Source organism: Dermacentor silvarum, chromosome 3 (genome assembly GCF_013339745.2).
Source record: "Dermacentor silvarum isolate Dsil-2018 chromosome 3, BIME_Dsil_1.4, whole genome shotgun sequence".
Classification (NCBI taxonomy): Eukaryota; Metazoa; Arthropoda; class Arachnida; order Ixodida; family Ixodidae; genus Dermacentor; species Dermacentor silvarum.
Window position 1 is genome coordinate 189495100 of NC_051156.1, and position 26739 is coordinate 189521838.

The following is a 26739-nucleotide window of genomic DNA, read 5'->3' on the forward strand; positions in this document are numbered from 1 at the left end:
TTTTTCTTGTTTTTTCGAGCAAAGCGGTTTCCAACGGGACTAGGACAGAGCTGTCACATAATAACAAAAATAAGAAACTGGGAATCCGAAATTAGGATGAAAAAAAAGGAATAACAAACAAATAAAAAAATGTGAGAGAAATATGTAAAGGAAACAGCGACGTGTATGTATCGATCTACGCTCGCCAGCGCGAGCCCGAGCTCTCTCCCTCTCTCTCTCACTTCTCTCTCTTTCCACGTTCTGGAGAAAGAGGCTGGTCACGTGTTCCGGTGCGGAAGCACGATTGGACGGCGCCGGAAGCAGACGAAAAATTTCCCCTCTACTGGCAGACGACGCAGCAAATCAAGATGGCCGCCACCGCCGCCGCCGCAGGAGCTTCAGACGCAGCTGCTCCGCCAGCAGCGACGGCGATAGTTCGCTCCGGACACAACATGAACTCGCGTTTTCTTCGGTTCGCGTCAGCAGGACGCTGCTGCGGCTCGGCCTCGCTAACCTAATAGCAGCATTTTTTTTTTTTTTTCGGCGTGTGCGCGCGCGGAAGGAGTTCGGCTGCGTGTGTGTGCGTGTTTTTTGAGCATGTCTTAAGGGAAATAGAGAGAGACAGATACGCCGACGAAGCGGTCGACCCGAGCAATGGCACGTCGTCGGAACACCGAGATCCTGTGGTCGCTGATGACCCGGATAAAGTCGCCGCACAGTTTTCAAGTGCGCCGTTTTTCCTCGGGAGCCGAGAACGGTTCGGCCGGAGGGAAATCCAAAGCCAAGAAGTCGAGCGAAAAGTCGTCGTCGTCCAACGCGTCGTCGTCGTCGTCCAAGTCTCCGTCCCGGGCTCGTTTGTGCCTCATAGTGTCGGCGATTGCGCCCGGGTTGACGTTCGGTGTTTTCGTCATCGTGGGGAACGCCGCGGCCGTAGTGTCCGCAGGGGCTGTGGTACCTTCGCTGCTTGTGGCTGCCGTGGCATCGTTATTGGCAGGTAAGCTCAGACTTCGTTGTTTTTCTGGTTTCTAGCTGCGTGTTTCGCGCTCGGAGACCAATCAGCGGTTTATATTGCAGGAGTGAGTACAGCTGAGCTCAAGTTTGACTCCAATATACCTGCGTACTAGTGTTTCTTTATAATATATATATATATATATATATATATATATATATATATATATATTGGTCGACTCGTCGTACTGACACGTTATTTTTATGCAGCACAAATGATGGAGCGTGTGTGTAGGCAAATTTCTTAACGAGTACTAATCAGGTGGTCTTCCTTTGTAAACTGTGACACGCGCTGCGCTTTAAAACACTCCTTGCGTGTGCGCGCGAGCGAGGTATAACTGCTTTCGGTTTTCGAGTTTTCCAGGCGTTGCTCGCGCCAGCTGTAGTAACGCCATCAATCGTCTGACACACTTGAGTCAGATGTAGAATGAGGAGTCGTAAGCAGAAGACGACAAAAAAAAAAAAAGGGGGGGGGGGGGGGGGGGCGTCGTCTGCTATTATTATTATTTTTTTTTCAGACGTATAGAATGTACTTTTCAGCGCAATGCCGCAGAAGAAAAGGATTGCTTTTGGCTGCAATGCCGCAGCCAAAGCAATCCTGCAGCGGCCTGTGACGCGATGCAAGTCTCACCCCAGGTACGACAGAAGATGCGACGCGAAGCCCGCGTCATCGCTCGCGTATTGTCATTAAAAAGCTAGTAGAAAAAGTAACAAGCGAGTTGCAAGTTAGAGCCAACGTTTGCTTCGACGCCAATTACACCGCGACGCCAAATTAAATGTACAAACGTTCCAAAGGTCAGGCACAAAGAAGTAATCGCTTGAGTAATTTACAAATTCAGTACTGTAACGACAGGCGCGTCAGAGTGTAGGTGAAATTACCCTCACCTCATGTCTCTTGTTACTCGTAATCTAATTGCTTGTAAACGTCCTCGGATTAGACAGAAAGTAGAACTTTCAATTTGAGCCCCGGATGTGGTCATACGCCTACGTTTGCCATTAGTGATGCAAAGGAAGCTGAGAACGTCATTATAAAGTGGGCGTGACATCGCTTTTCGTTCTTGGAAAAGGCTGTCGAGAGAATAAACAGCTGACGCTCCAATGCGACGAAAGTTCAGCTCAGCCTTTGTAACAGCTGCTGTGGACTATAGTTTGTTCAACGAGCTGCGTTTGTTTTCGAGAACAGTGGTCAAGCTGCCGCAAGAATTCGCAATCGCGAGTGCTAGCGCGTACGTGAGCTATAGGCACGTGACAGTGAAGAAATAATTAAGTCACGCTCACTTTAAAAAAAAAAGTCGTATTCAATGTTCTTACGTTTTTTTTTTTTTTTTTTGGCTTAGGACATCGCTCGAAAGAGCGTTTTGTGCGGTTTACATTCAGTAGAGAACATTCGATAATCTAATCTAAATACCTGGTACAAGCTCCGCCCACCGGACCGCAACCTACCTGCGCGGTGTACGTCCGAGTAGAAGTTCGCCTCGGCCATAACGTCACAGAAACGAATGAACGCGATTGGCTGGCGCATCTATACAAATTCTCTCTGAATCGGGACAGCCTGTGTATTATATTGTCATTGCATTCTTAGGTTGGCACCGACTTGGATACGTGGTTCGTCCTTCAATGTCACTTGCCGAGCAAAGACCCAGCAACGATAACTGTTTACGTTGTAGTTTTCAGCCTCCTATAACAAATTTCCGTCACAATAAAAATAAGAGACGGCACGGTCAAAACGTGTTGTTAACATTAGACGTTTCAGCTTCCGTATAAGGAAGCGTTGTGTTTTGCCTTGCGACACGAATTTACTACCCGACCAGACGAGATGTCGTCAAACCGTCGATTTCACGACTATAACGCATACTGACAACTCCTGCTACACGCAGTTATTTCGCCAGGTCTCCCACAGTTTGTTCTTTCGTCAGCCTCGCATCTTTCGAAAGGGCCGCGAACCGCCCGTCGCAACATTTATAGGACCAGAATATTCGATGCGCACGGTGCGATTATCGTTCGGTATCTCTTCACTCTGACGTAAAGCAAATAGCGTTTCTGGTCTGTATTCTTCTGCTCTCTGCGATACTGTATATCGTGCTGAATTCCAATCAACAAAGCCTACCGACCAAGGCATGCTTGCGCTTCAAAAGACCCCGAAATGCCGAACGGCAGCTGTGCTCGCACATTCGACTCGTGTAACAAAAGAGTCATGAATCAAAGTTGCGACGAGGTTTGAAGTTTTACACCCGCATTGGCCTGCGTTCCGCAAAAAAAAAAAAAATACTGACTGAGATAACGAAAGAAAAACATTAAAAAAGTGACGAAACGGAATGGCCGTCATTTCGACTTGACACGCCGGTGACATGTCGGGACAACTCCTGCTCTCGCTGACGACGCCACGGTCAAACACACGAGCTTCGGTCAAGCGATATCGACACTGCGCACGAAAGACGCATTTCCAGGCCGGACAGGCAGGCAGACACAGCTGGTGATCCGTCAGGCGCACGTGACAGGGGCTCCATGGTTATTGTGCGCGTGTTGGGGGGCTGGCGACATGTCGCCTTGCCCGACAACGCGAATACAATCAAACCCGGATGTATCGAATCTGAAGGGGGCTCACAAAAAAAGTTCGACATATAGGTAATTCGATATATAAATACAAATTTTATACGTAAACTTTCGAGGGGATTTTACTGCTGTTCGTTGTACACGATAATTCGTTATATATGTGGGTTCAATGTATCCGGGCTTCGGCAGTATGACGAATCCGGATAGAGCGAATTATTCTCTAACTCAAACACGCGAAACTTGCTAACCGACACTCGTGCGAAATGACTCCTTATAACGAACTGTACATTGGATATATCGAACTCCGTTTGGCAGAGCCATAAAGCCGCTTGCACGTCAATCTCAGCGACGTTGAAGACCACTGGCAACAGGCGACGTTTAAGACCACTGGCACTGGCAAAAAATTATTGCCCACTATACGCGTAGTTTTTGTTATCAATAAACGGGTTTCTCGCTTGCTTCTTTTCTCCGCCATAGTTAACAAATCGGTATAAAATCGAACGCATCACCAAAGTTAGTTTACGTTAGTTATAGGCGTGTTTGGCTACATCGAATTACCTTACATGTGGAACTGCTTTTTAGCGCATAATCCCGTTCGTTATAACTGGATTGGACTTTACATTATAGAGTTTGCTACATAAATTTCTCGAGGGAACTCTGACGTCGCAATCGTAAAGCTACGATGGGAATGTATACATGAGTTTCTTTTCTCTTCGGAATCGTGACTGCATACCATTTTTGCGGCGTTGTTTATATGAAGCTTTAGCTTACTAAATTTCCAAGAACTTGTATTTTTTTCTAAACGCACGAAGGCAGTATGCTTGCGCATGTGCATAATCATTCCGAATTGTTGCACTTATATGACGCAATATTTTCTCGAAAATGATCACGTCTGTTGTCACAAAGCAGCTTGAAACAAAAATGATTAAGTTAGCGCAAATACGGGTGTACTAGCTGTGAATTCCACGCTGGCTGAATCGACATACTCGCAGTTTTCGTTAACACTGGCGCCAGAGATTCCAATAGTGATCTTGGTAGGAAACTATATCGTGTACACCATTTTATTTATTTATTTATTTATTTATTTATTTATTTATTTATTTATTTATTTATTTATTTATTTATTTATTTATTTATTTATTTATTTATTTATGTTAGACGCCTTGTCTGCTGTTGCTGTTAATAAAGAAACGCCTAAAGAAAACTGGAAATTTCAAGTACGACGATAGTCTTCTGGCTAGTCAAAATTCGTGCTGATGGCGTACATCCCAAATTGCATGATAGTGACTATAAGTAAACTCTCGAATTTTAGTAAAACTGAATTGTTGTAACTCTTTAACGAACAACTTTATCGCGACACTGCAATTTCAGTATTGTAAGCAGCTGTAGATTTAAACATCCCCGCGCGTATCTGAGTCGCGTCAAATGGATACGAATCGTTTGCACAAGTAAGAGTTCATCGGCTACGTTTGCAGGAACCCGACAGCAACGGGTCGGGTCAGGAGTCGGGCTCAGACTGACCTACTCGACCGTCGAGTCGGGCTGTCGAGGGGGGAGGGGAGGGAGTCGAGATTATTGCGGCAGCCTGCGTCGAGGCCCCCAAAGATAAGACAGCGCGGCCTGTCAATCGCTGCTGGCTGCGAATAACCGACCCAACCATTCCCGTTTACATGCGCGTTTCAAGGGTGGGTCGGGCTGGGTCAACCTACCCCGCGCCATCGGGTTGGCTCAGCCCGATTCGACACTCGCTCAACATGACCGGCAAGCATTTACATGAGCCCCAAAGGTAAATCTCAGCCCAACAAGCGGACCCGACCCGTTTTTTGTAGGGCTCCTGTAAAACGCCGTTATTGTTAGCGTCGCTTTCATTCCGTAGTCAAGTGAAGTCAAGTTTATTTACAACATGCACAAAGTAGAGTGTTGAAGGCCACCCTGGCAAGAAAGCAGTAAACATACAGCTTAATTGACGAGGCCAGGGGGCCAGTGACAAACTCAGCGACATTAGGGATTCCGCAACTGACGTGAAACGTACTTTCCCGTCTTCGTACTCTGATTTACGGAAACTCCGCGGAAAAGCCGGGGCTGTAACCATCTCCAGTTCAGCGCTGCGCCCTGAAATTCGATTTGATCGATTTTAGTCACATATCGGAAACGTTGGCAACGTTTTGTCGACGGTCGTTATAACGGAACAATCTTTGTCAAGCTGTTTGCGATAAGTTACCAAAATGTTAGACACAAATCACAGGCAACTAGCAACAATGATCTCGCACGTCTTTTCGAAGTTACAGCTTGACGCAGTCAATTAGATGCACCGCTTGCTCTAATTATTTCAAGCGCTTACTTTCCTTCTTTATTTTTCTTTAGCACTAATATACTGTACATCTTAACAGTTCATATTTCATCTCTCCAGCTGGACTAATTGCAGAAGTAGGCACTGCTTGCACAATCACTCACAGCGTGCACTTAGCTAATGAACAAATGTATAGCTTATTATAAGTGAAATGCGCAGTAGGCGGATGTAGACTGTCCGTGTATTTGATTTCGCATTGAGGCCCACGCCAGCAGCGCACAGTATATCCAACTTAGCCGTTGTATAGAGTCGCTGCGTTATAATTGAATCAAGCGAGGCTGAACGGAATCGAGTCGTATTGAACTGATTCGAATCTCAAACTCAGAGCAGCCATGTCTAGCCTTCGGCTTGAGCAAACAAGTCGAGAGGCACTGACTGCAAGGGCTCAGGAATTTTGCTGGGGGACTAATTCGTCTTCGTTTATTTACTAGGAACGCAGAAGGGTAATTATTTGACTTAGTGAACGCAGTGCTTCCTTCTTTGTTTGCCATTAACTTTACCATCAAAGGCATTTCGCTTTAGCGTAACGGTGTGCACAGCCATAGCTGCGTTCCTCTATACATGCGACATCTGTTAAAAGCGCAGAACGGGGTCTCCTTTGTGCGTTTGTTCTGTCCATTAGGCCGTGGTCGTCGTTAGTCTTTATGCTTTATCATCCTACATCATCATCAGCAGCAGCAGCAGCCCCCGTCCTTTTTTTCTCTCTCTCTCTTTCTTTTTTTTTCTATGTCCACTGCAGGATGAAGGCCTCTCCCAGCGATCCCCAATTGCCCCTGTCTTGCGCTAGCTGATTCCAACTTGCGCCTGCAAGTTTCCTTATTTCAATACCCAACCTAATTTCTTGCCTTCCTGGACTGCGCTTCCCTGCCCTTGGCACCCATTTTGCATTTCTAATGGTCCACCGGTTATCTGCCCCACGCATTACATGGCCTGCCCTGCTCCATTTTTTCTTTTTTTTTCTCTTAATGTCATCTAGAATATTGGATAATGCCGTTTGATTTCTGATCTATACCGCTCACTTCCTGTCTCTTAACATTACGCCTAACAATTTTCGTTCCATCGCTCTTTTGTGCGGTCCTTAACTTGTTCTCGAGCTTCTTTGTTAACTTCCAATTTTCAGCTCCGTATTTTAGCACCGGTAGAATGCAATGATTGTACACTTTTCTTTTCAACGACAGTGGTAAGCTTCTGGTCAGCTTTCTGCCTGCCGTATGCACTCTAATCCATTTTCATTCAACCTTCGTCCTGCAGGGGACACAAATATAGACTGCTGCTGATGATTATGATGATATTTCGATAGAGATAGGCGTTTCCGGACGAGTTCGCGGGAACACAGGGTTGCCAGTTCATGAAAAAAAAGGTGCCGAAGTTAGCAGTTTCTTCATATGGTACAGTATCACATACTATACATCCAATCAACCTTTATCATCATATAGCCGTACCATACGTCGAAAATAAGGAATACCTATATACCACCGCCACAGGGAGTCGAACTCACGCATCTGCGCCAGTGTACAGTTGAGTGACTACTACACTCGAGTGAGTATCTGAGCAACCTTAATTAAATTCTTTTATAATCTATATTTGATTTGTACAAGTTACTGTCTCAGGTTCATCACCACGAACTGGTTTCAGGTAGAGCGCTCGTTCGTGCACTGAGATTTCGAGGCACATAATTGAACTCCAGGTGGTTAATGAAGGCCAACTGCACTAAATGTTGGACTGCGTAAAAGAAACTAGTTTGAAATAGCATAGATATTGAGACGGCTCCATTCAAAATTTTACGTTTGAAATAAGTATACCAGTAGAGGCAGCATGAGAAAAGCTCGCAAAATATTTATTGTAACAAAAACGGACGTAGAAAAATATGTCGGAAACAGAGAGAAAGCGAGCACATGCACAGAATCACTGCCGTCCACAGCACAGGACAACAGTTAACACTTGTCAGTGTGCGAGTCGCTCGGACAGGTTTGTTTTCCGTAGGAACTGCAACAATGCATTCGCAGCCCTCTGCTGCGACGGCTTTGCGAGGTCGGTATTCTAGATTGATTCGTTCTGACAATGACCTGTCGTCGATACGAGCTATAGGGAGTGTGTGCCTCTGTACACTGCATCGAGGACAGCCGCACAAGACGTGTTGAAGTGTCTCCTCGAGACCCCGAGTCATCGCAGGCAGCGTTGTCAGCCATTCTAATATGCAGAAGGCAGCATACTTTGTAAAGGCTATACTCCTATAGCCGTAGCCGATAAAGCAGGGTGCCATCGCGCCGGTGGAGTCCTGGCGGGAGGCAAAAGCAGAGCGAAGAGTCGAAGTGGTAAAACTTCGTTTGATACAAAGGCGCTGCTGCGCATTTTGAAGTGCACAAGCCTGCATGACCGCCTGTGACGAAACTTAGCGATGAACGCCTGACTGGAAATGTGCAAGGTGTGAACTGTGAACTTCTCTCTTTCTTCTCCTCTTTCAATCCCTTCTCCCCTTTCCCCAGTGCAGGGTAGCCTACCGGGCTCAGCCTGGTTAACCTCCCCTGCCTTTCCCTTATGACTTTCTCTCTCTCTCTCTCTCTCTCTCTCTCGTTTGATACCGTGATGTCTCGTAGCAGCATGCGAAGTATTATTATAGCTGCATCTTAGCGTGACAGGGGCTTCAATTCTTGTGTGCTGTCTTGAAGAGCTGTCCGACTAACGTTATCGGCGTGCTCGTTATCCATAATGCCACAGTGTCATTTCTCGGTTAAGGTATGAATGAGCTCTCTGATCTCGAACACCGGTTGTTGGTGTGGTCCGCAAAGTCTACAGCGCCGTTTTTCGGATCGCTTAATACCGACCATCCTTGAGGACGGTCTTTTCAGTGAAGTTCAGCGTGGACCTATGGCGCACTGTGGGCCTAAGGATGGTAGTCAGGTGGGCAGCCTGGGTGTAGCCCCACTATTGACAGGTAGTGGCGCCTTGATGAGCGCAGTCCCGGACAACTCCACAGGAGATGCAGCTTGTGTGCGGGAACAGCTGGGCAGGACAGAAAGGACAACACGCGCCGAAGGTTGACCGGACGGTCTGGGGCGCATAGACGGGTTGCAGCTGGCAGCAATGCAGCACCCGTGCGAATCTTAACGCTAACTCCTCGCGGCGGCAGTGGCCGCGGGCTTGCGCGACATAGATCTTTTATTGCTACGTGTATACATCAATCGCCATTGTTGCCGCGTGCTATTACGGAACGCACGTTACTATGTCGCACCCTTTGTCTTCTCAGGAGAGCGCCGTTAGCGCGAAGTGGAATATGCACTAAAACCTGCCGTGACACGATCGCGTGTTGGACCGACTTCTTCTGGCTTCAATTTTATCTCGTGACGCTCCCTCCCTCCTAGTTTCCTTATTATTTTTTTTTTCGTCCTACATGCCGTTAACTACCAAATGCTCGCGTCGCCTGCTAAGTGGCAATTTAAAGGATGTTCATAAAATAATTAAACGGATGCCCTCCCTCCAGGCTCGGAAAAATTGTTTCGATAGTAAGTACTAATTTATGACACATTTAAACAAAAGTGAAATTTCGTTCCAGTTGGCCTTTAGTCCGAAACGCTCCTCTGCGGCGTCCTTTGTAGCCGCTGTGTTCTTTTGAGACGACGTCTTACAAATGGGCTTTCGCTTACTGCATCGGACATCGTAATGGCAAACAGCGCCACCTGTGACTACTGAGAGAGAGAGAGAGAGAAAAAAAAAGAGAGAAGTAACATATATTAGTCCCAAAGGAACTGAGGCCCCAGGTAGGCTCACGCCTCCTGGCCCCGCACATTATTGACGTGCCGCATCAGAAGCGGCCGCCAAAGCTTTTGAAACTTTCGTGGGGGAGTGGTCCACTCCTCCCAGCTGTCGGGATTCTGGTTGTGTGGTAGTTTAAAAAGTATTGTCTTTGTGAAGATGTAGTTGGCAAGGCAATCCCACGAGGTGTGTTTATTTGATGGATAGGCCCCGCACTGTTTGCAAGTGGAGGATCCTGAGTCCCCGCTAATATAACGCGTATAGTGTAGTGTGAGCAATGTGCGCGTTTGTGCTTTTCGTGTGACTGAGGCGTCCTCTCTCTAATGCGTGTAGGATGGCGTGTTGATAAGTGTTGACGCTTCCCTGCGAGACTTCAAAATATATATCCTTTCTTTCCACTGCATCTTCTGCTCTTTTCCGGAGTTGTATCTTCGACAGGGCCAAAGGATAGAAGGTCCCGGATTTTCTGCGCGGGCGAGCTGGTGTGCTCTTACATTTTCTCGCAGTGCTTGATAGCCTGGAACCCATTGTATGCGTACTACGTGTAGAAAGGGGCGAGCATGCATGTACGTGTGGAGCTTTGTGCATATGTATTCATCATTTTGAATGTCTCTGCAAGCGCCTTGATTGTCTGTTCGGTTTGTAATCGTGTAAGATGTATGTGTCATTTCCGTTATGGCAAGCATTATCGCCAGCAGTTCCACGTTTTGAGGCGTTAGGTCTCTCAAGTAACTTTTCTCAAGCGTCGAGTTATGGACCACGACCGCTGATTCGCTGCTTTCGGCGTTATGACTAGCAACAGTATAGTATGTGTTTTTATCTTCTGTCTGCTGCGTTACATTTATTCTTTCTGACTACCGTTTTCGATTCTTTTACGGGTGCATATTTTTTGGAATGGGGTCTACGTTTATCCTTGGCAAATCATCCCATGGTGGTAACTTCGGCGGAATTGGGGAGTAAGTTAGCGGTTTCGTATCCCAGTCTGTTCAGTATCCGTCGGCCCTGATGAGGTGATTGAAGTGTTTGTATTTGCGCCTGATTGTGGGAGTTTATTATGTTTTCTAGTGAGTTAAAGAGCCCCGTTGCTTCAGTTTTATGGTTGGGTGCGAATTTAGGAACTCCCAGGGCAAGTCTAGCACACTTTCTAACTATGATATCTGTTTTTTGTGTTTTGTGTTGGTTATCTACTGAGGCAGCGAGAAAAACCATCGAGCACGTTCTTTGCCGTTTTCATCACTATCAACCAAGGAGTGCTAGCGAACGCGCAAGCAGGTTTTGACGGCCGGTTGGTTGGTTGTTCGTGAAGCAGAGGAGCGCCGGCTTCAAGGTATGACGTCACGAAAATGCAGCGGCGCTGTATTGATACATTCACAAAAGTTAAGATTGAGAGACGTAGTCGGCAAGTTTAGAAAGCTCGTTTTTCTTTGAAAGCGGCTAGCGGGCAAAGTAAAAAATGTGTGAGCGTCATACTCGTCCGCTCTTTTTGCTTGTTCGTTCGTTTGCAAACATTCATCTTGTCTGTATACTGCCGTCACAACAGCGGTCAGTCACTGGCGCTTACTGCGACTAGGAATCGGTGACGAACTAAGATTGTAGTGGCAGTTAAGTACACCTCTGTCGAACTCAAAGAAGAACTTGTAGAGATGCGACAGTCAGTCAATCGCGTTTGCTCATTTCGGTGGCGTCACGGCGGAGGCGAACTTCTAATACCGGCGTCCCCCGGGAACTATATGTTGTACCTCTGTTTTAACACTTGGAATATGTCCTTTTACTAATCTGCTGAATGTGACATTTTCTCTATGTAATACTTCGTATCTCTTTACGATGCACAAGTTGACAGGAAGATGGAGGCTTCAAGTGATGAATAGTTGCAGAACAAGGAACGTCGCTGGAGTCAACGTTTTGACAAAGGAACTTGTCATCGTCAGGGAGACGAAGAGCCAGTCCCCCTGTTTAAACGTAGGCTCCAGCGACGCTCCTTGTGCCACCACTAATCATCACTTAGTATATCCTTGTGTGTCCGTGTTTGTTTTGTATTGTTCGATTAATTTGATTGACTGACTTGTGTATTTATTCGCACAAAGTCTTGTTGCTTTCTTTTTTTTTCTATATTGGCTGTTAAAGCAAGTTTGCGAAATGTGCTTTATTGTCGAAACGCTTTTCATTTCACCTCAAGTTGTCATCCTCTGATCATTGAATAATTTATAGTTTGTAGACAAGCCGGCGACACAATATGTTGCCAGCATTTCTCGTTTCATCCAGATAAATCGCTCAGATGTTCCGGAGCGCGGGGAGGCCGGTGCAGTACGGTTCTGTGGACTGAGCTCGTACTGGAATTCTTAGGTTGTCGTCGAGCGTAAAGACAAGTTTCGTGGCGTGTGGTGAAGGCGCGTCGTTTGCACAATACCATCATTGTACACAAGAGTGAGTATGTAGGGCAAATTGGCCGATGCCTAAATGAACGACATTTAACAAGACAGCGAGCGTTAGGCCCCCCTTGTCGCAGAAAATCCGGTCGGCGTGGATGTCGGCGTTCGTGACGGAGAAAATTATGCCCAACCACCCCGACCGCTCAGGCCTTCCGCGTGGCGCAAGGTGTTAGCGAAGGAGAAAATTATCCCGAACCACCCCTACAACGCAGGCTCTCCACGTAGTGCAAGGTTTTGGTGAACAAAAATTGAATTTCTCAAGTGAAATCCGTCAGAAAAATGGTAAAGTACGACTTAACCACAACCTACAGACATGGTGGCATCGGATTGTAATTTGAATATACGAGAAAACATAATTCTGTTACAAATAACTTAAACACAAACCCCTTTTCCAGCATTTATAACAGCGGGTAGTTTACTGCGAAAATGCAATCCAGATGGCGCTCGCATCCTCAGCAGGTTAGAGAGCCTACATGCAACGCCGTACGGCGTTGCATGTACGGCGTTGCATGTAAGGCACCCTACAGCAGGTTAAATTGGGACTTCGCCTGTCTATATGCGTTTTGGACACGCGCGCGCGTCGGGCAATAGCAAGCAATTAATAAAATAATAAAGTGCTGAGGCCTTCACATTTTAATATGACTCATATTGCCCCTGGAAAAACGTCTTCCTAGCAGTGCATTTTTTAAAGTGAAGCCGAATTTAAGGGGATAGGTGTAAGCTTGGTCTTTGTTAGCTGGCTTCCCACTTCTGTGTTGCAGTGAAGCCCTCTGAAAGAAAAAAATTACACCATCTTCCCGTAGGGGAACCCTGAGTAGTATGCGAAGCAGCCATGGGGTCGACTCAAGGTAGTTTTATCAGCTGTATAAAGTTGGACATGCAGCAGCACCAGCAACGCGCAGAACTGTTGTCGACGCCGTCGGCGTTTTGTCCGCGTTCGCACCGAACGCGCGCGGCGTTGGTGACTGTTGCCGGTGTCTCTGGGGCGCCTACCGTCGCGCCTCTAACCTAAGCTGCTTCGCATTATCGCGCGCGGAGCCGCAGGCGTTGCCATTCGTTGCGCAATCCGGAGGGGAGAGGAGCGTCGGAGAGGAGAGAAGGAATGCCGAGAGGAGTGGAGATGAGACAAGGAGAGGAGAGGAGGGGGAGGGGGGAGGACAGGAGATGAGACATGGAGAGGTGGGGGAGGAGGATGCGCATGAGCAGTAGGGGTGTGGACGCCGCACGGCGGAGGGAGTGACATAGCCCAAGCATAAGATGCTTCACATCTAAAATGCGATGCGAACGGGGCCCGATAATGCTATCGCGTTCCACTCTTAAAAGGGAAGCTTAAGCGTCCTCCAATTTTTGTAACATGTATGTAGGTATATGTTATGCCGAAGGGGATTATTAGTGGGCATCTTGGTATACGGCACTGTCGCGATTGTGGTTGCCGGTCCCTTTTCAATCGAGCGCGTGCAATCGCAAAATAAAAAAAGGACAGACTCGCCAGGGAAGTGATCGTCACAAGTGTGGCAGTGTGATTTCGAAGTAAAGGAGTGCGTATTCCTATCGCACAATAACGGACGCGTGTAACGGGATGCTTCTGCAGATTGAATTTTTGTGCCTTCGTTCTGTGGTCTACCTCCCTGCCTGTTTTCTTTCTTTCTTTTATTGCGATAGCAATTATATGGACACGCCAAAGCAGATTTCTGACGTCGTCGTCGCCGTCGTCGTCGCCGTCGCCGTGAGCTTCCGTATGACGTCAACGGCGATGAAATCGTCGCCGCGCTCCGGACGCTGTATGTGCGAGTGAAAGGGCGCGAGGGACACGCGCTTTTACGGGGAGCGAACGCACATCGGAGAGCAAACGCGCGTTCTGCGCCGTGCTCCCTGAAGGGCTGCAGAATTAAGCGTCTCTTTCCTCCTTTCCATACATAGAGAGCAAACGCAACGTTTTTCGTCGCGCGAAAGGCTGTGGGGGGACGGGAGGGAGGGAGGGGAGGCGACGTTTAGCTGCGGCACCAAATACGTATTTATATAAAAACGCCCCGCGCGTTCGGTGTGAACGCGGGCAAAACGCCGACGGCGTCGACAACAGTTCTGCGCGTTGCTGGTGCTGCTGCATGTCCAAGTTTATACAGCTGATAAAACTAATATGCTTACTTCGTATAGCTCTCTACTAATTTGCTATCGCAATTGGTGCTTCGCCTTTCGGGTGAAACTGCGACAAATTTTTTTTTCCTGGTGTGAAGCGTATATTTATACTTGATCTCAGGAAAACAAAGTTTCAGTTAGTTCAGCGCTGTGAGTCTTCATTCTTGTTTCTTCTTGTCTGGTGCACTGGAAGACATTTGCATTCAAGTAGAGCTACTTGTGCTCTCCGGCTTGCGTTCTTTAACCTCTTCCTCCTCCCACCTTTCTCCCTTCCCCGTGCTTTACTCCCAGTGTAGGGTAGCAAACCGGATGCTCTCTCCTACTTAACCACCACACCTGTCCTTTTCCGTTCCGGTTATCTCGCTTCAATTAAATCCTGTCACTCAATCAGTATTTCCACTTTCACTGCCTTAGTACAATATGTTAACTAATATCGCCGGGGAAAAAAACAAGCTCTTGAGTCATTAACTGTAGCCGTATGCAAGCGGTTGTCTACGTCCCTGGTCGAACCACTGCAGATCTGAACGTGTTTGAAATGCCGCCGACTCCACCGTTTTGTTGTTGTTGTTTTCGTTCCCTCGCCAGGTCCACAGTTTGTCTGTATACGCTAACTCGCGCAGAACACATCACAAGCCGAATTCACAAAGCTTTCCGTTCGTATAAGTATGTGGTTTGTCATTCGCTGGAAGGCTTTCGCTAGTGCTACGTTCTCTTCCACTATTGGCTAGTACTCGTTCTTACCAACTGATCTAACGTAAATACGGCGTCGTGAATGCATGCCCCGACTGTGTTCGTTCTTTCTATTTTGCTGCGATACCTACCGCCGAGCCAGTTGTGTACGCGCTTACAGATACAAACACGCGCTCTCTCTTTCCCTTTCGTTCGACATTCTCCAACGCCGCCATTACGATGCCATTTGTCTCGCTTCTGGAAGATGTTTAAGAAAGAAAGAAAGAAATGAAAAAAAGCATCTGTAACTCGGCTTTATGTCGCTATTCGTAAATTCCGGGGCGTTACTCGACGCGCGCTATAAAACTTTCGGGGCGCACTTCGGGCGGAACGACAGCGTCGTCGATTTATATTACATACCACGATCGTCATTTCACGCGAGTCCCAACTATAGCGACACTGTACAGGCTTCGTATATATACTGTAACGGAGCGAAACTTCGAAAGGGAAAAAAACACAGCGAGACGGGACTGAAGAGGAGAAATCGCTCTTCCGCGCGCGCCTCATTTTCGGAGAGTGGCAAAATAACCTGGCAGCCTTCAGAAATTGAAAAATAAAACAACAAGGAACAGAGGCTTGTATATACTATAGCTAAGAACGGGAAAGAAGACACATACAAGCAACGTGAAGGGGTTGGGGGACAGTGTTGGTACGCGGAACACGTCTAGCTCGTAACGGGTCTCTTCCCAAAGGCAATCATTCCGGAAAAAAGAGAAAGCCTGAGATGATGGTGCGTGTGTGGAGAAAGTAGGGAGGGAGGTCGCAACCGCGCGTCCGCGTGCGGACTACAAAACCATGTAACCCTCCTGGGGGAGCAGCAGCTGCGCCGCGCGCCAGTGTAGTGAGCTTTTGCACTCAGGTCACACCGAGTGCTTATTTCGTTTCGCTCCGGCTGTTCCGTCCATCGACTGTCGTTGTCGCATACCCCTTTTGTTTTCGATGACGAGAGTATAACGGGGAAGCGCTGCCTTTGCCGATCGAGCGACCTCCGCCCCCTGCGCACAGTCGCCTCTTGTCCTGTGTGTGTGTGTGTGTGTGTGTGTGTGTGTGTGTGTGCGTGTGCGTGTGCGTGTGCGTGTGCGTGTGCGCGTGCGCGTGCGCGTGCGCGTGCGCGTGCGTGTGTGTGTGTGTGTGTGTGTGTGTGTGTGTGTGTGTGTGTGTGTGTGTGTGTGTGACTTTGTCCTTGCGAGGCCCACGGTGTAATTTTCGCCGCCGTTTCCGAACGGAGCGGAACGCTGCCGTCGCGGCTTCGGAATTATAGCATGGACGACTGAGGAGGCAGCACCGAGTCCCTCTATCGATGAGGAAAGACCTTTCCAACGAGAGCTCCGTAGACTTCGCCTGTAATGTCCTCTGGCGCCATTGATTCTTGTTATCCCGTGCGAGCACTTCGCAAAGACCGACTCACTGGATTGCGAAGCCTCAGAAATAAGCCGCAGGTTCGCCCTAATGGCGGAGCATCGATTGCGATAGCAAATTAGTCGACAGCTACACGAAGTAAGGATAGTAGATTTATTGGCCGTAGAAACTTGTAAACATTCGCTTACGAACTACATTAACAAGCATGGTGTCACGCGCGCACAAGCAAACATGAACACATCTCACTCGATGACCGCGGAAACTCGTCAAAACGCTGGAGTGAAGAAGCGCGGTAGCAGCAGCGAGTGAATTGACCTTCGTGCTGCCTCTTGCTTCACCGCGAACTAAGCGGCGAAAGCACAGCGCGCACGAAACTATCGGCACTCGGTGCACTCTGTCCCGATCGCACATCGCTTTCAATATAGGCTCCGTACAGTCGAGTTTGCGGCTGCTCTGGCGCCATCTGGCGCAGCGACGCAACAGTGTTGGGAAGTGGGCGCCGCAGCTCGGCCGGCTCGATGAGTATTCTTTCCCGCGCGCTACATTTCGTCTCGGCCACGGTTGAAGCCGTTTTGCTTTGTTCACCAGCCTCCTTATTTTTTTTATACGTCTTGCGACAGTGCAATGGCATGCGCTTCATCGGCAAGCGTCGGAGGTGAAAAAAAAAAGCTGTCACAACCACGAAGGCCAGCCCGGGATAAAGTTGTACAGGTTTCCTGGCAAGTCTTATGAGATCGAACGGCGAAAGAAATGCATCGCAGCTGTGAGGAGAGTAAAGTAAATCAGCTTCTTTGATATTTGTGAGAAGGTTTTGTTCTGTAAAGCGTGCTACACATGCGCGTTTCACAGCTCGTTGTGCGAAGCCAGCGGCCATGGCCAGCTGCTGAACATTTAAAAGAAATTTGTCACGACTTCGCTGATTTGACGACTGCTTACCGTTGTCTTAGCATTCGGTATGATCAGCATAGCACTGGAATGTGCGATGAGCAATATTTTATGCCAAGGAAGCCTATTTTGTGCTGGCGAGCACGAATTCGACGATCCTCGTTTCGGCCGCTGGCGCTTGAGAGGCGCGGTTTCACATGGCGCGATTTTTCTTGTGATATACATTTGCGGTGTATCATTGTAAAAGCAAAGCGCGTATGCAAGGAAAGGAATTCGCAAGAGAAATCGTATCTTGTGAAAGGGGCCTAATGAGCCTCGATCATTGTACATTATGAAAAACGAACATTCGCGTCATGTAAATTAAGATCGCCTAGTTAATAAATCTCGTTTACCAGCGCAGAAGGTGGCTCCGACTGGGTCCCGAACGAGTCAACGAGGATAGCATGGTCACTGCCACACGATCCAACAATCCGAATCGTTTAGCTCACTCGACATGACTGTGCTGACGACAGCCTACGAGTGAGCGTGTAGCTGCACGCGGTCCAGATCGAGCTGTATAACAATCTAAAGTAACAGTGTGACAGGGGCATCAAATGATAGGCCGCGGCGTACAACGCGCCGGAGCAAAATGAGGCATGCATTGCCAACAGTGAGGCGTCGATTGAAAATCGGTCAACTACAACGTTTTCAGGGTGCCAGTTTAGTGACTTCAATTTTAGTATAACAGTAAGCTTTACTCATGTGAAGGATGACGTCGTATACTTGCTTTCCCTGTTGCGAACGGCACTTCGCGTGAACGTCCACGCCGTCCACTTCTTTCACACAAGCAACATGCGAAGCAGCGTAGAGCTTGTCTCCGCTGGTTAACGCTGCACCGTGAAAGTAATCGTCTATTCCTTTAATAGGCCTGAACCCCGCAAAAACTATTTGTGCCATCACAGAGGGCCACGCTTGTACTTTCACGTACACACACACACGCACACACGCACAAAAAAAGGAGGAGGATCGCGGATATACGTGCGGCTTTCCGAGGCGTGTATACGTAGTTCCGAAATCTCGCTGTCTTCCCCCCTTCCCAGTTTCGCGCCGCCCGCCACATGCGACGCTGAGCATCGCGCCACCGCTGTTGCGCAGCAGCGCCGCCTGTTGACTGTACGGAGCCTATAGCGCCTGCTCGGCCGCCGGTGCAGAACGCTTCCCCTTTCCCTCCCCTCCCCCTGGTGCCTTGCGCGCGATGGAAGACTGCACGCTTCCTCCCCGCTTTCACTCGCACATAACGCATACGGCGCGCGGCGACGATGTTAGCGCCGTTGGACGACTTTATACGGAACATCACGGCGACGGCAGAAATGCGCCTTGAGTGTCCATATATTTGCTATCGCAATAAAAGAGGCAACCTTCTTCCCACTTCTACATTCTGGCTGTTCCTATGGGCATTTAAAACGGAGCAGACGCCACGCATTTACCCGAAAAGCACTCTGTTTCCGCGGCCACCCGTTCTAACACCACTACATGCACGGAAGTTTCCTCGACCCGTTATAGAGCCAGTATAGGAGACTCGCGACGTGTCGCATTGATGGCGGGTCGACTTCAACATCGCTAGGAAACATTGCGCCCGTCAGTGACTGTTCCACAGTCGTGTAAGTATAGGAATTGCGCCGCCGCTGTGCCACTTGGGAGCCGTTTCTGTTCCTCGGCTTTTTTTTTTTCTTTCTTTTTTTTTTTTTTTTCTCGCCGAGCTGTAGCGTATATGACACAGTAAGTCGGAGATCTCCGGCTGTCCACAGATAGCCGGGGACAAATTTAACGTAACGTGATGACGCGGCACTTTTTTTCACCGTATATTCTACATCGAGTTGGCGGCCGCGATTACGCGTAAGCTCTCATATTGAACCAACCAGCGCTTTCGGTTGGTGAAGACCGGAGCCCATCACCGCGTCCGGAAGTTAAACGTGGGTTAGGATATACGCTCGTCCGTGACCGCTGTCACTGGCGCGCTCGCAATTCACTCGACTTGTTTCAGCAAAATTGTTAGTCTTTCCCGAAACTCTTCTCTCGCAACTTCAGTTTGGACAGTCTTCTTCAGTTCCTTCTTTATGTTTTGAATGGTACACATTCTCGTTGTTATTGCTCGGCCCCATCGGCGCACGTGAGAGGAGTCTCCGATCTGTAAACATTGGCGGCCCCAGATTTCCCAGAGGATCCGCGAAAGAAAACAAACGAACAAAGGAGAGCATCGACTCGTATTAGAATCTCGGTCTCGGGAGATGGCAGCCACATTTACAAGAATCCGTGGCCCATTCCCACGTATAGCTGTAGTAGCAGCGACTTGTCTCCCCCATTTATCTTATACCTGTTTGTTTCCCTTCTTACATCATTAGTCCTTTCCTGTTCTCACTAGGCTTTCCTTCTCTTTTTATCTCTCTATCTATCTCTCTCTCTCCTTACTCGCGTTTCTTACCCCAACACTGATCTAATCAGCGTCTTCGTGCCGACTGAGCAAAGCACATCTCTTTCGCGAAGTGAAACATTTCCGGGGAAAACGGCGCGCCACGTATTGGGCGTCGCATTAGCACGTCGGATATTCTAATACGAACGAAACAGCGCAGACGCGAGCGAAACTGAGAATAACGTTTCCCCCGCGGTCAACGTGGTGCAACTCGGCATTAACTTTAACGCCCTCTCCCCACGCAGTCGTCGCGAATGCGGTAAAACGAAGACTCGTTTTTGTTACCCACGCATAAAGGATACGTGACCGTGTTTGATGAAAAACACACACATATATACACACAAGCACACCCACTCGCGTTTAAACACGTAGGCACGCACGCACACGCACAAACACACACACACACGCACGCACGCACACACGCACACACACACACACACACACACGCACGCACACGCACACATACATACATACATACATACATACATACATACATACATACATACATGCATACATACATACATACATACATACATACATCATACATACATACATACATACATACATACATACATACATACATACATACATACATACATACATACATACATACATACATACATACATACATACATACATACATACATACATACATTCAGCTACGGAAAGCAACAATAAAAGCTAAAGACAATAATAAAACGAAGAACGGGTTGAGGGGGGGGGGGGGGGGGGGGGTTGCACAGGCTGCAGAAGATGGAGAGCGCATGATAACGACCATCACCCACGCGTGAGTCCGCAACGTCAAAGAGTTGTGGCGCTGTATATACTGTCGAGTAGGTCGCGTCCCTGGAGTCGCAACTTGCGAAAAAAGAAAAAAAAAGTATAACAATTAATCCACCCTGCTCTCTCGGAACGTTAGCCTGCGGCACGTATAGTGAGGTTCAAGAAAACAAAACGGCATTTGCATCCAAACTGGGGAAAGTGCCAAAGAACCTCCGGGGTAATTTCGCGCGATCGCGTTTATTCATGAGGATGCATACGCAACAGCTTGAAGACGGAACTCCGCACAGCCACGATAAGTCACCAACTTGCTCGCATTTGCACCTCGCTGACGTTTTTATTCGACACTACAAATGATTACTGCCCGTGCATCCTAAGTGCTCTCCGAAAACAGAGGGGCCGGATGCGCTCGTAAGAAACGGTCTTCGCGGGCGACGAAAAATGTTGGGCACAAGTGCACGAATGTTGGTTATTTAAAAACGGACACGTATACATTTACCATGCTTGGTAACTACGCAAGAGCCCGTACAGTCACGAGCGAAATCCTGATGACTACGGATGCCACGATATATATATATATATATATATATATATATATAGAGTGTGTGTGTGTGTGTGTGTGTGTGTGTGTGTGTGTGTGTGTGTGTGTGTGTGTGTGTGTGTGTGTGGTGTGTGTGTGTGTGTGTGTGTGTGTGTGTGTGTGTGTGTGTGTGTGTGTGTTCGAAGGCGCGCAGGGACTGAAACTCGAAACTTACGGAAACATTTCGTGCACAAGAACGGCCCAAATATGCGAACGAAATCCGTGACGTAGATTTTACGTATACAGGGTGTCCCAGCTATCACACAGCACGATTTTAAAAAAGAGGAACGGCGTTACGCGAAGCAAACCTAGTGCGTATTGTTTCCAGTGCAGTGGAGTAGCCGCCAGTAATTTTTTCGTTACTGAGATTTAATTAACTAATTGTAATTAATTATCTAACTCGAGAAGTACTGTCCTAATTGTAAATGTGTCAATGAGAAATTTATAGAGCAGCATGAAAAACTCCCGATACAGCTTTCTGTTGCTCAATACGTGTTACATGTGTTTTCCCGAGGGTGGAAGAAGCCCACGAATACACGCGGAATTGCCGCACGACTGGTCGCTCGAGGCACTTAGTGTGTGGCAGGCACAAGTGGCACAAGTGCTCTTTTTATTGAAAACGTAACGATATGTGTATATGGATTTTTACGTAAGCGGCAGCGCTATAAAGGGCGCGAAGTTCGAAACAGAAAATTGTTTGATCCGTTAATTCATGAGGTTTAATTAACGTTTCGAAGCGACATTTGGCCTGTGACAGATCTTGTAGCGGAGGGCTTTGGGTTATTATTATTTTTTTTACTACCTGGAGGATATCACTAACGCACGTGCTCATGCTGGCTACGCGGTCGCTTTTACGTCTCGGCCCCAATTGGTGTGCGACCGCCGCTGGCGGGAGTCGAACCCCCGGCATCGGGCTCGTGAGCAGAACGTCAAGCGCAGTCACCGAACCATCGCGGCAGGTGAGAAAACTGCGCGAGTTACGAGCCTGAGTGTGAAGCTTCGCGTTTCACTTGACGACGCCGACTGTTTCGCTTATAGTGGAGAAGGTCTCAAGAGTGCGGCTTGCGCAAAAAGACAAAGAGAAGCCTGAGCGTGGCGTCAGCGGTTAACAGCAAGTCGCATGATGAGCTTAACTCAACTTGACGCCCTTCACATCTGCGGACGGGCTTGTCAAAGTCGTGGTCACGGGAGTAGCTAGGCGCCGTAATTTGCAAAAGTCAAAAGATTTATCTCGCTTTCCTCTTACCTTTTCTTTTTTTTTTTCTTTTTTTTTTCTTTTTTTTATTCTCCACGTTCAACCAGACACCGCGCTGTGCCTGCTGGAGGTGTATTGACGTTGTTAAGAGAACCTTTTTCTTCTTCACGAATCGGGCGTCGCACGTGAACGTCTGCACTTCGCCGCAGCCTAAATATCAGAAATTGAGCTTTCGTATATACGTCCGTGCTATTCGAGTCGAGACAACGCTGTAAACTTGACAGCAGGCTCGGATATATAACGTTATAGAGCTAGACTCAATTCGTGCCCCGAGTAAACAAGAGCTGCAAGGCTCGGTTCACATCGAAGTAAAGATGCTCGCTTAAAAACGCGCGACAACTAATCGTCGCTGTCCGGGGTCGGGTGCAGAATCGAAAGGCCGCCAGATATGTAGACACGCGAGCAGCACTTGTATCACGAGCACCGATCGGTGCGACCGTGCATGGAGCACAGGTTTGCGGCAGACCCGAACGATATGTTTTTCTGTGTGTGCCAGCATTATTTATGTGAGCCGGAATGTTGAGCAGCATTTAAAAGTTGTTCGATATGGAAGGAACTCTACCGTGAAACTTCGTTGTAGTGCCACGGGAAGATTCCAGGAGTGCCTTACTCTGTAAGCATGAAGGAACTACTGGAGCCTCCCTCTTGGCGGGAGGTATAACGGTCGTTCTATATTCATTGCATGTTCAACTCCGTCTACGGGAGTCCTTCTACTCCCCAGTGAAGTACGTTCACTCATTGTAGGCACTCACAAGCGTTAAGGAATAAGCGTTCACCCCACAATCAGGGTCAACGTACTCCATCGCACAGCACGAACACTCCCTGCCTCTCCAGGAGTGCTTTGCACTCAAAGAACAAATAGATTTGGGAAACTCCTTTTGCGGGAGGCGCTACTCGTTCTGTATTAAACTCCATCCCTGAGAGTTCTTCCACTCCCCTACGAAAGCAAACTAACGCGCGACCCTCAACTAAGTTTGGGCATAAGCAAGTTGCCCCAACTTACACACATGTCAGACCAGAAAAACTCCCGGAAATGTGGTTAATGGGCAATGAGTTAATGGGTTAATGAGGAGGGAGGGGCTATAGTCCATAGAAAGGAGTACTAACTTGCAACATCGTAGAGGCTTGGGCTAGTCGGCATATACTCGACACACACCAGCGATGGTGTGTGTCTCCCTTCCTGTATTTCGTGCTTTTTTGCGCTGTTCCCCTGTCGAGTATACTAACTTCTCAGAACTCTCTTCGTTCATAGAGAGTATGAGACCCATTGCCTTAATTGAGATCTCAGGTCCTGAAGCTAACGAGCCTCTTTCCCACACAATTTCTCCAGCACCTCTTCGTACCCCAGTTGCACTATAAGCATGTTCTGATGAATCGGAGAGAACTGCCTTGCTTATTTTCTTTTGTCATATGCTCACTCCTCCCCTTCCACCCATTCCCATTCCGGAATTACCCTAACCCCTTCAGCGTAAGCCAAAGTTCTATTCTGTTTTCATTTTTTTTATTAGCTGTGAGCATTCTCTCTCACAAATATCACGCCATCGGCTAGCGTTTACATCGTTATTACAAATTTATGTTCTTATTCCTACATGTTAGGACTATGGCAAAACTCAACGAATATTTGTACAGGGAACTTATGCAGAACTTAAAAGTGCAATATTATGTTTCGGCACTGTACAAAGCCTACAAGCATTTATCTGTAAAACAATAGATTATCTACAAGCGATAACTATATCCTGTCTTTATAAACTGTATTCCATAGGTTAGAGCGCCGTAAGTCTGTAGATTTACTATAATCAAGTAATAGAGTTATGGCCTCAAACTTTTAAACAACCTTCATCAGCAGGATGTAGTACATAATGTATGTATACGAAGACGGAATAACCATACTGAGCGGCAACGCAGTTTATGTACCCAGTCTGTATAGACTTTCTCGATCGAGTTTTGCAGGCTCTATTCCACAGAACCAACACTGACTTTAATATCAATCCGACACTGGCTGCTGCAAGCCGCCTTGCTTCGGATCACCATCTTTCTTCAGGGGCCCGCCTCTGACGTCATGCCCAATTCTAAAGCACCCTTCCTTTGCAGGTGTTACCTTAACGCCGTCATCGACACCACCCGAAATCTCGGTCGCGCGTCGTTTGCTTTCGGCTTTCCTGTATCCGCATACGCTATTCTTTCTAATCCTATATTTATTTCTTCTTTTTTCCATTTGCTTCACAAGGAAAGAAGGAAGCCTTCTTTCTTTCATTTCAATCTCACTCCTAATGTTTCTCACGCTCACCGAATGGTGCATGTGAGGCAGCGACACATTTACGCCTCTCTCCTTCTATATATATATATATATCTGTCTACCTCCTCTACCCCACCCCATATCGCTCTCTCTATGTTCACTGATTTCTTTCTCTTTTCTTTTTTTCCCTTCAGTCGCCCAACGAGTCCGCCGGATCGTAAAAAATATATATATACGCTCGACACGACGTATACCTTGACTGTACCGCGTCGCCGTCTCCTTGCCTCGCGTCGTTTTGCATGGCCGCACAGCAAATGAACAGGAGCTCCAAAGGTCATAGGGCAGCGACACTTCGTCACCCCATCGAACGCGAACTGCTGGAGGAGAGGGAGGGGTCTATCTTTTCCCTTCAAAATCGGCGCCGCCATCTCCACCCTCCTCGAAGCCGGCGAGGAGGCTCTCTCTCTCTTTCTCACTCTCTCCTCCCTTTTAATCGAGAGAGAAAGGACGCATGATCAACGAAAACAGAAAGAAAACAAAGCCCCCCCCCCCCCCCTCTCTATCCCTTTCCTCCGCCCATTAATCTCCCGGTTCACTTTCTTCCTGCGCGGAAGCCGCCGTCGCCGTGTTCGAGTGGTGTAGCGGCAGGAGACGCCAAGAACCGCTACGTGCTACATGTTCCGCTGGCCTGAGCGACCGGCGCCGTCCTATCGGTATTATATTTCCCTCTCTCTCTCTCTCGGTGGCGGAATCCTCTTCCGCCTCGCCTGTTCTTTTACTTCTCAGATAACCTCCCCCACCTCCTTCCCACCTCATATATTCGCTGCCACTATCCTGTCATCTGCGTCGCCGAAATCCGTGCATCTCTGCTGAACACACTTTCTTCTGGCGCTGTAGGTATTGCCGGGGTCCTTCAACTGTGTGAAGGACTCTGGTGTTACGAAAATACTGGGAAAGAAATAATAATAACGATAACAACAATAATAAAAAAACCAGACAGACGAATCGTGCGCACCATTCGTGTGTCCCTCTTTCTTTTTTATTGAGAGCGATTCACTTTAGCATACATCAACATTCAGTTCAGTTCAGTTTATTGTCCTTAAAGACCCCAGGAGGGGGTATTACGTAGGGGTGGGTTTAACATAAGTTCCACATTTGGAACGCATCATTAGTTATATGCAAAGTGATCAATCACACGCTGTTGGAACAAAGACGGGCAAGTGATGTCGACAATGTCACGCATACATCGCCACATCGGGAGTGAGTTTTTCCCCAGTGTTTTTTCGTGCTATACGAGTACATGGCGCGAGAAGAAAGTATCAAAACAGCCACAGACTAACTGTAGACCCTTTCATCACCGCTTTCGAATCGTCGCTCAAGCTAAAGGACCGGGGCTGTATTTAGTAACGGTTCGCTTTGTCATTTACGTCGCGTTTTAGGTGGTTCGCGAATATTGGAAACTTTAGAATAACGGATCAAATTTTGTGCTATTCGGTTAGGCCATTCTCATCCAATGGCCGATATTCGTAAATGCGGTTATTTTACGAATACGCGTTTTCGAATATCTTAACTCGTCAAGTGTGAGTTATTAAATATATGAAATTAAAGCCAAAGGTGAGATCAATTTCATCGCGACGGCCATAGTAGACGTAAAGCACGAGAAGTTACGCAGTGGCACACGCTATGCGTTGCTCAGGAAACCAGATTTTTCTGGCTAAACCGCTATCATTTGCAGCTATCGAAGAATCCTAAATGCGCGAAGAAACTGCTTATTTGCTCCTATTGTTCCAATTTTGCTTTAATAAACAACGCTTCGTGTACGTCTAATGCAATGACAGAAGCTGCCTATAATGTAGGATGTGATCATCGGCAAGTTTATAATAACGGTAACAACGTCTGTTCATTTTTCGAAAACTATTAGAAAAACATTCAATATTTGATTCGAATCGCTCCCGGCAATATTCGATTCGTATTCGATTCGGTGTAAAAAAATTACTATTTGCACACCACTAATCACGTGCGGGCGGGCTGTAAAATAATTTACACTCTTAAAAGTAAAAAAAAAAGGATGTAATCTGTTTGTAACTCACACCCTTACATCTTTTTTGGGGTGTATGGGCGTGATTCATAGACAGATTTACATCTTTTTTCACTTCTAAGGCTGTAAATTATTTTACAGTGCGGCCCGTGAGTATGGCGAAGAAAGTGAGAAAGTATGCACTGGCGAGTGAGGCGAACACTACCTAAATTTAGTTCAG

The 26739-nt window shown here is 47.6% G+C and overlaps 1 protein-coding gene across 1 annotated transcript in view; it reads left to right on the forward strand.

Moving 5' to 3' along the window:
- Positions 1 to 352: 352 nt before the first annotated feature.
- The window catches only part of LOC119446293 (cationic amino acid transporter 2), a 102342-nt gene continuing 75955 nt past the window's right edge, over positions 353 to 26739 (forward strand). The window contains exon 1 of the mRNA XM_049664061.1: positions 353 to 973. Within this exon, the coding sequence (XP_049520018.1) occupies positions 634 to 973 (340 nt within the window). The 5' untranslated portion in view covers positions 353 to 633. The remainder of the gene's footprint in view (positions 974 to 26739) is intronic.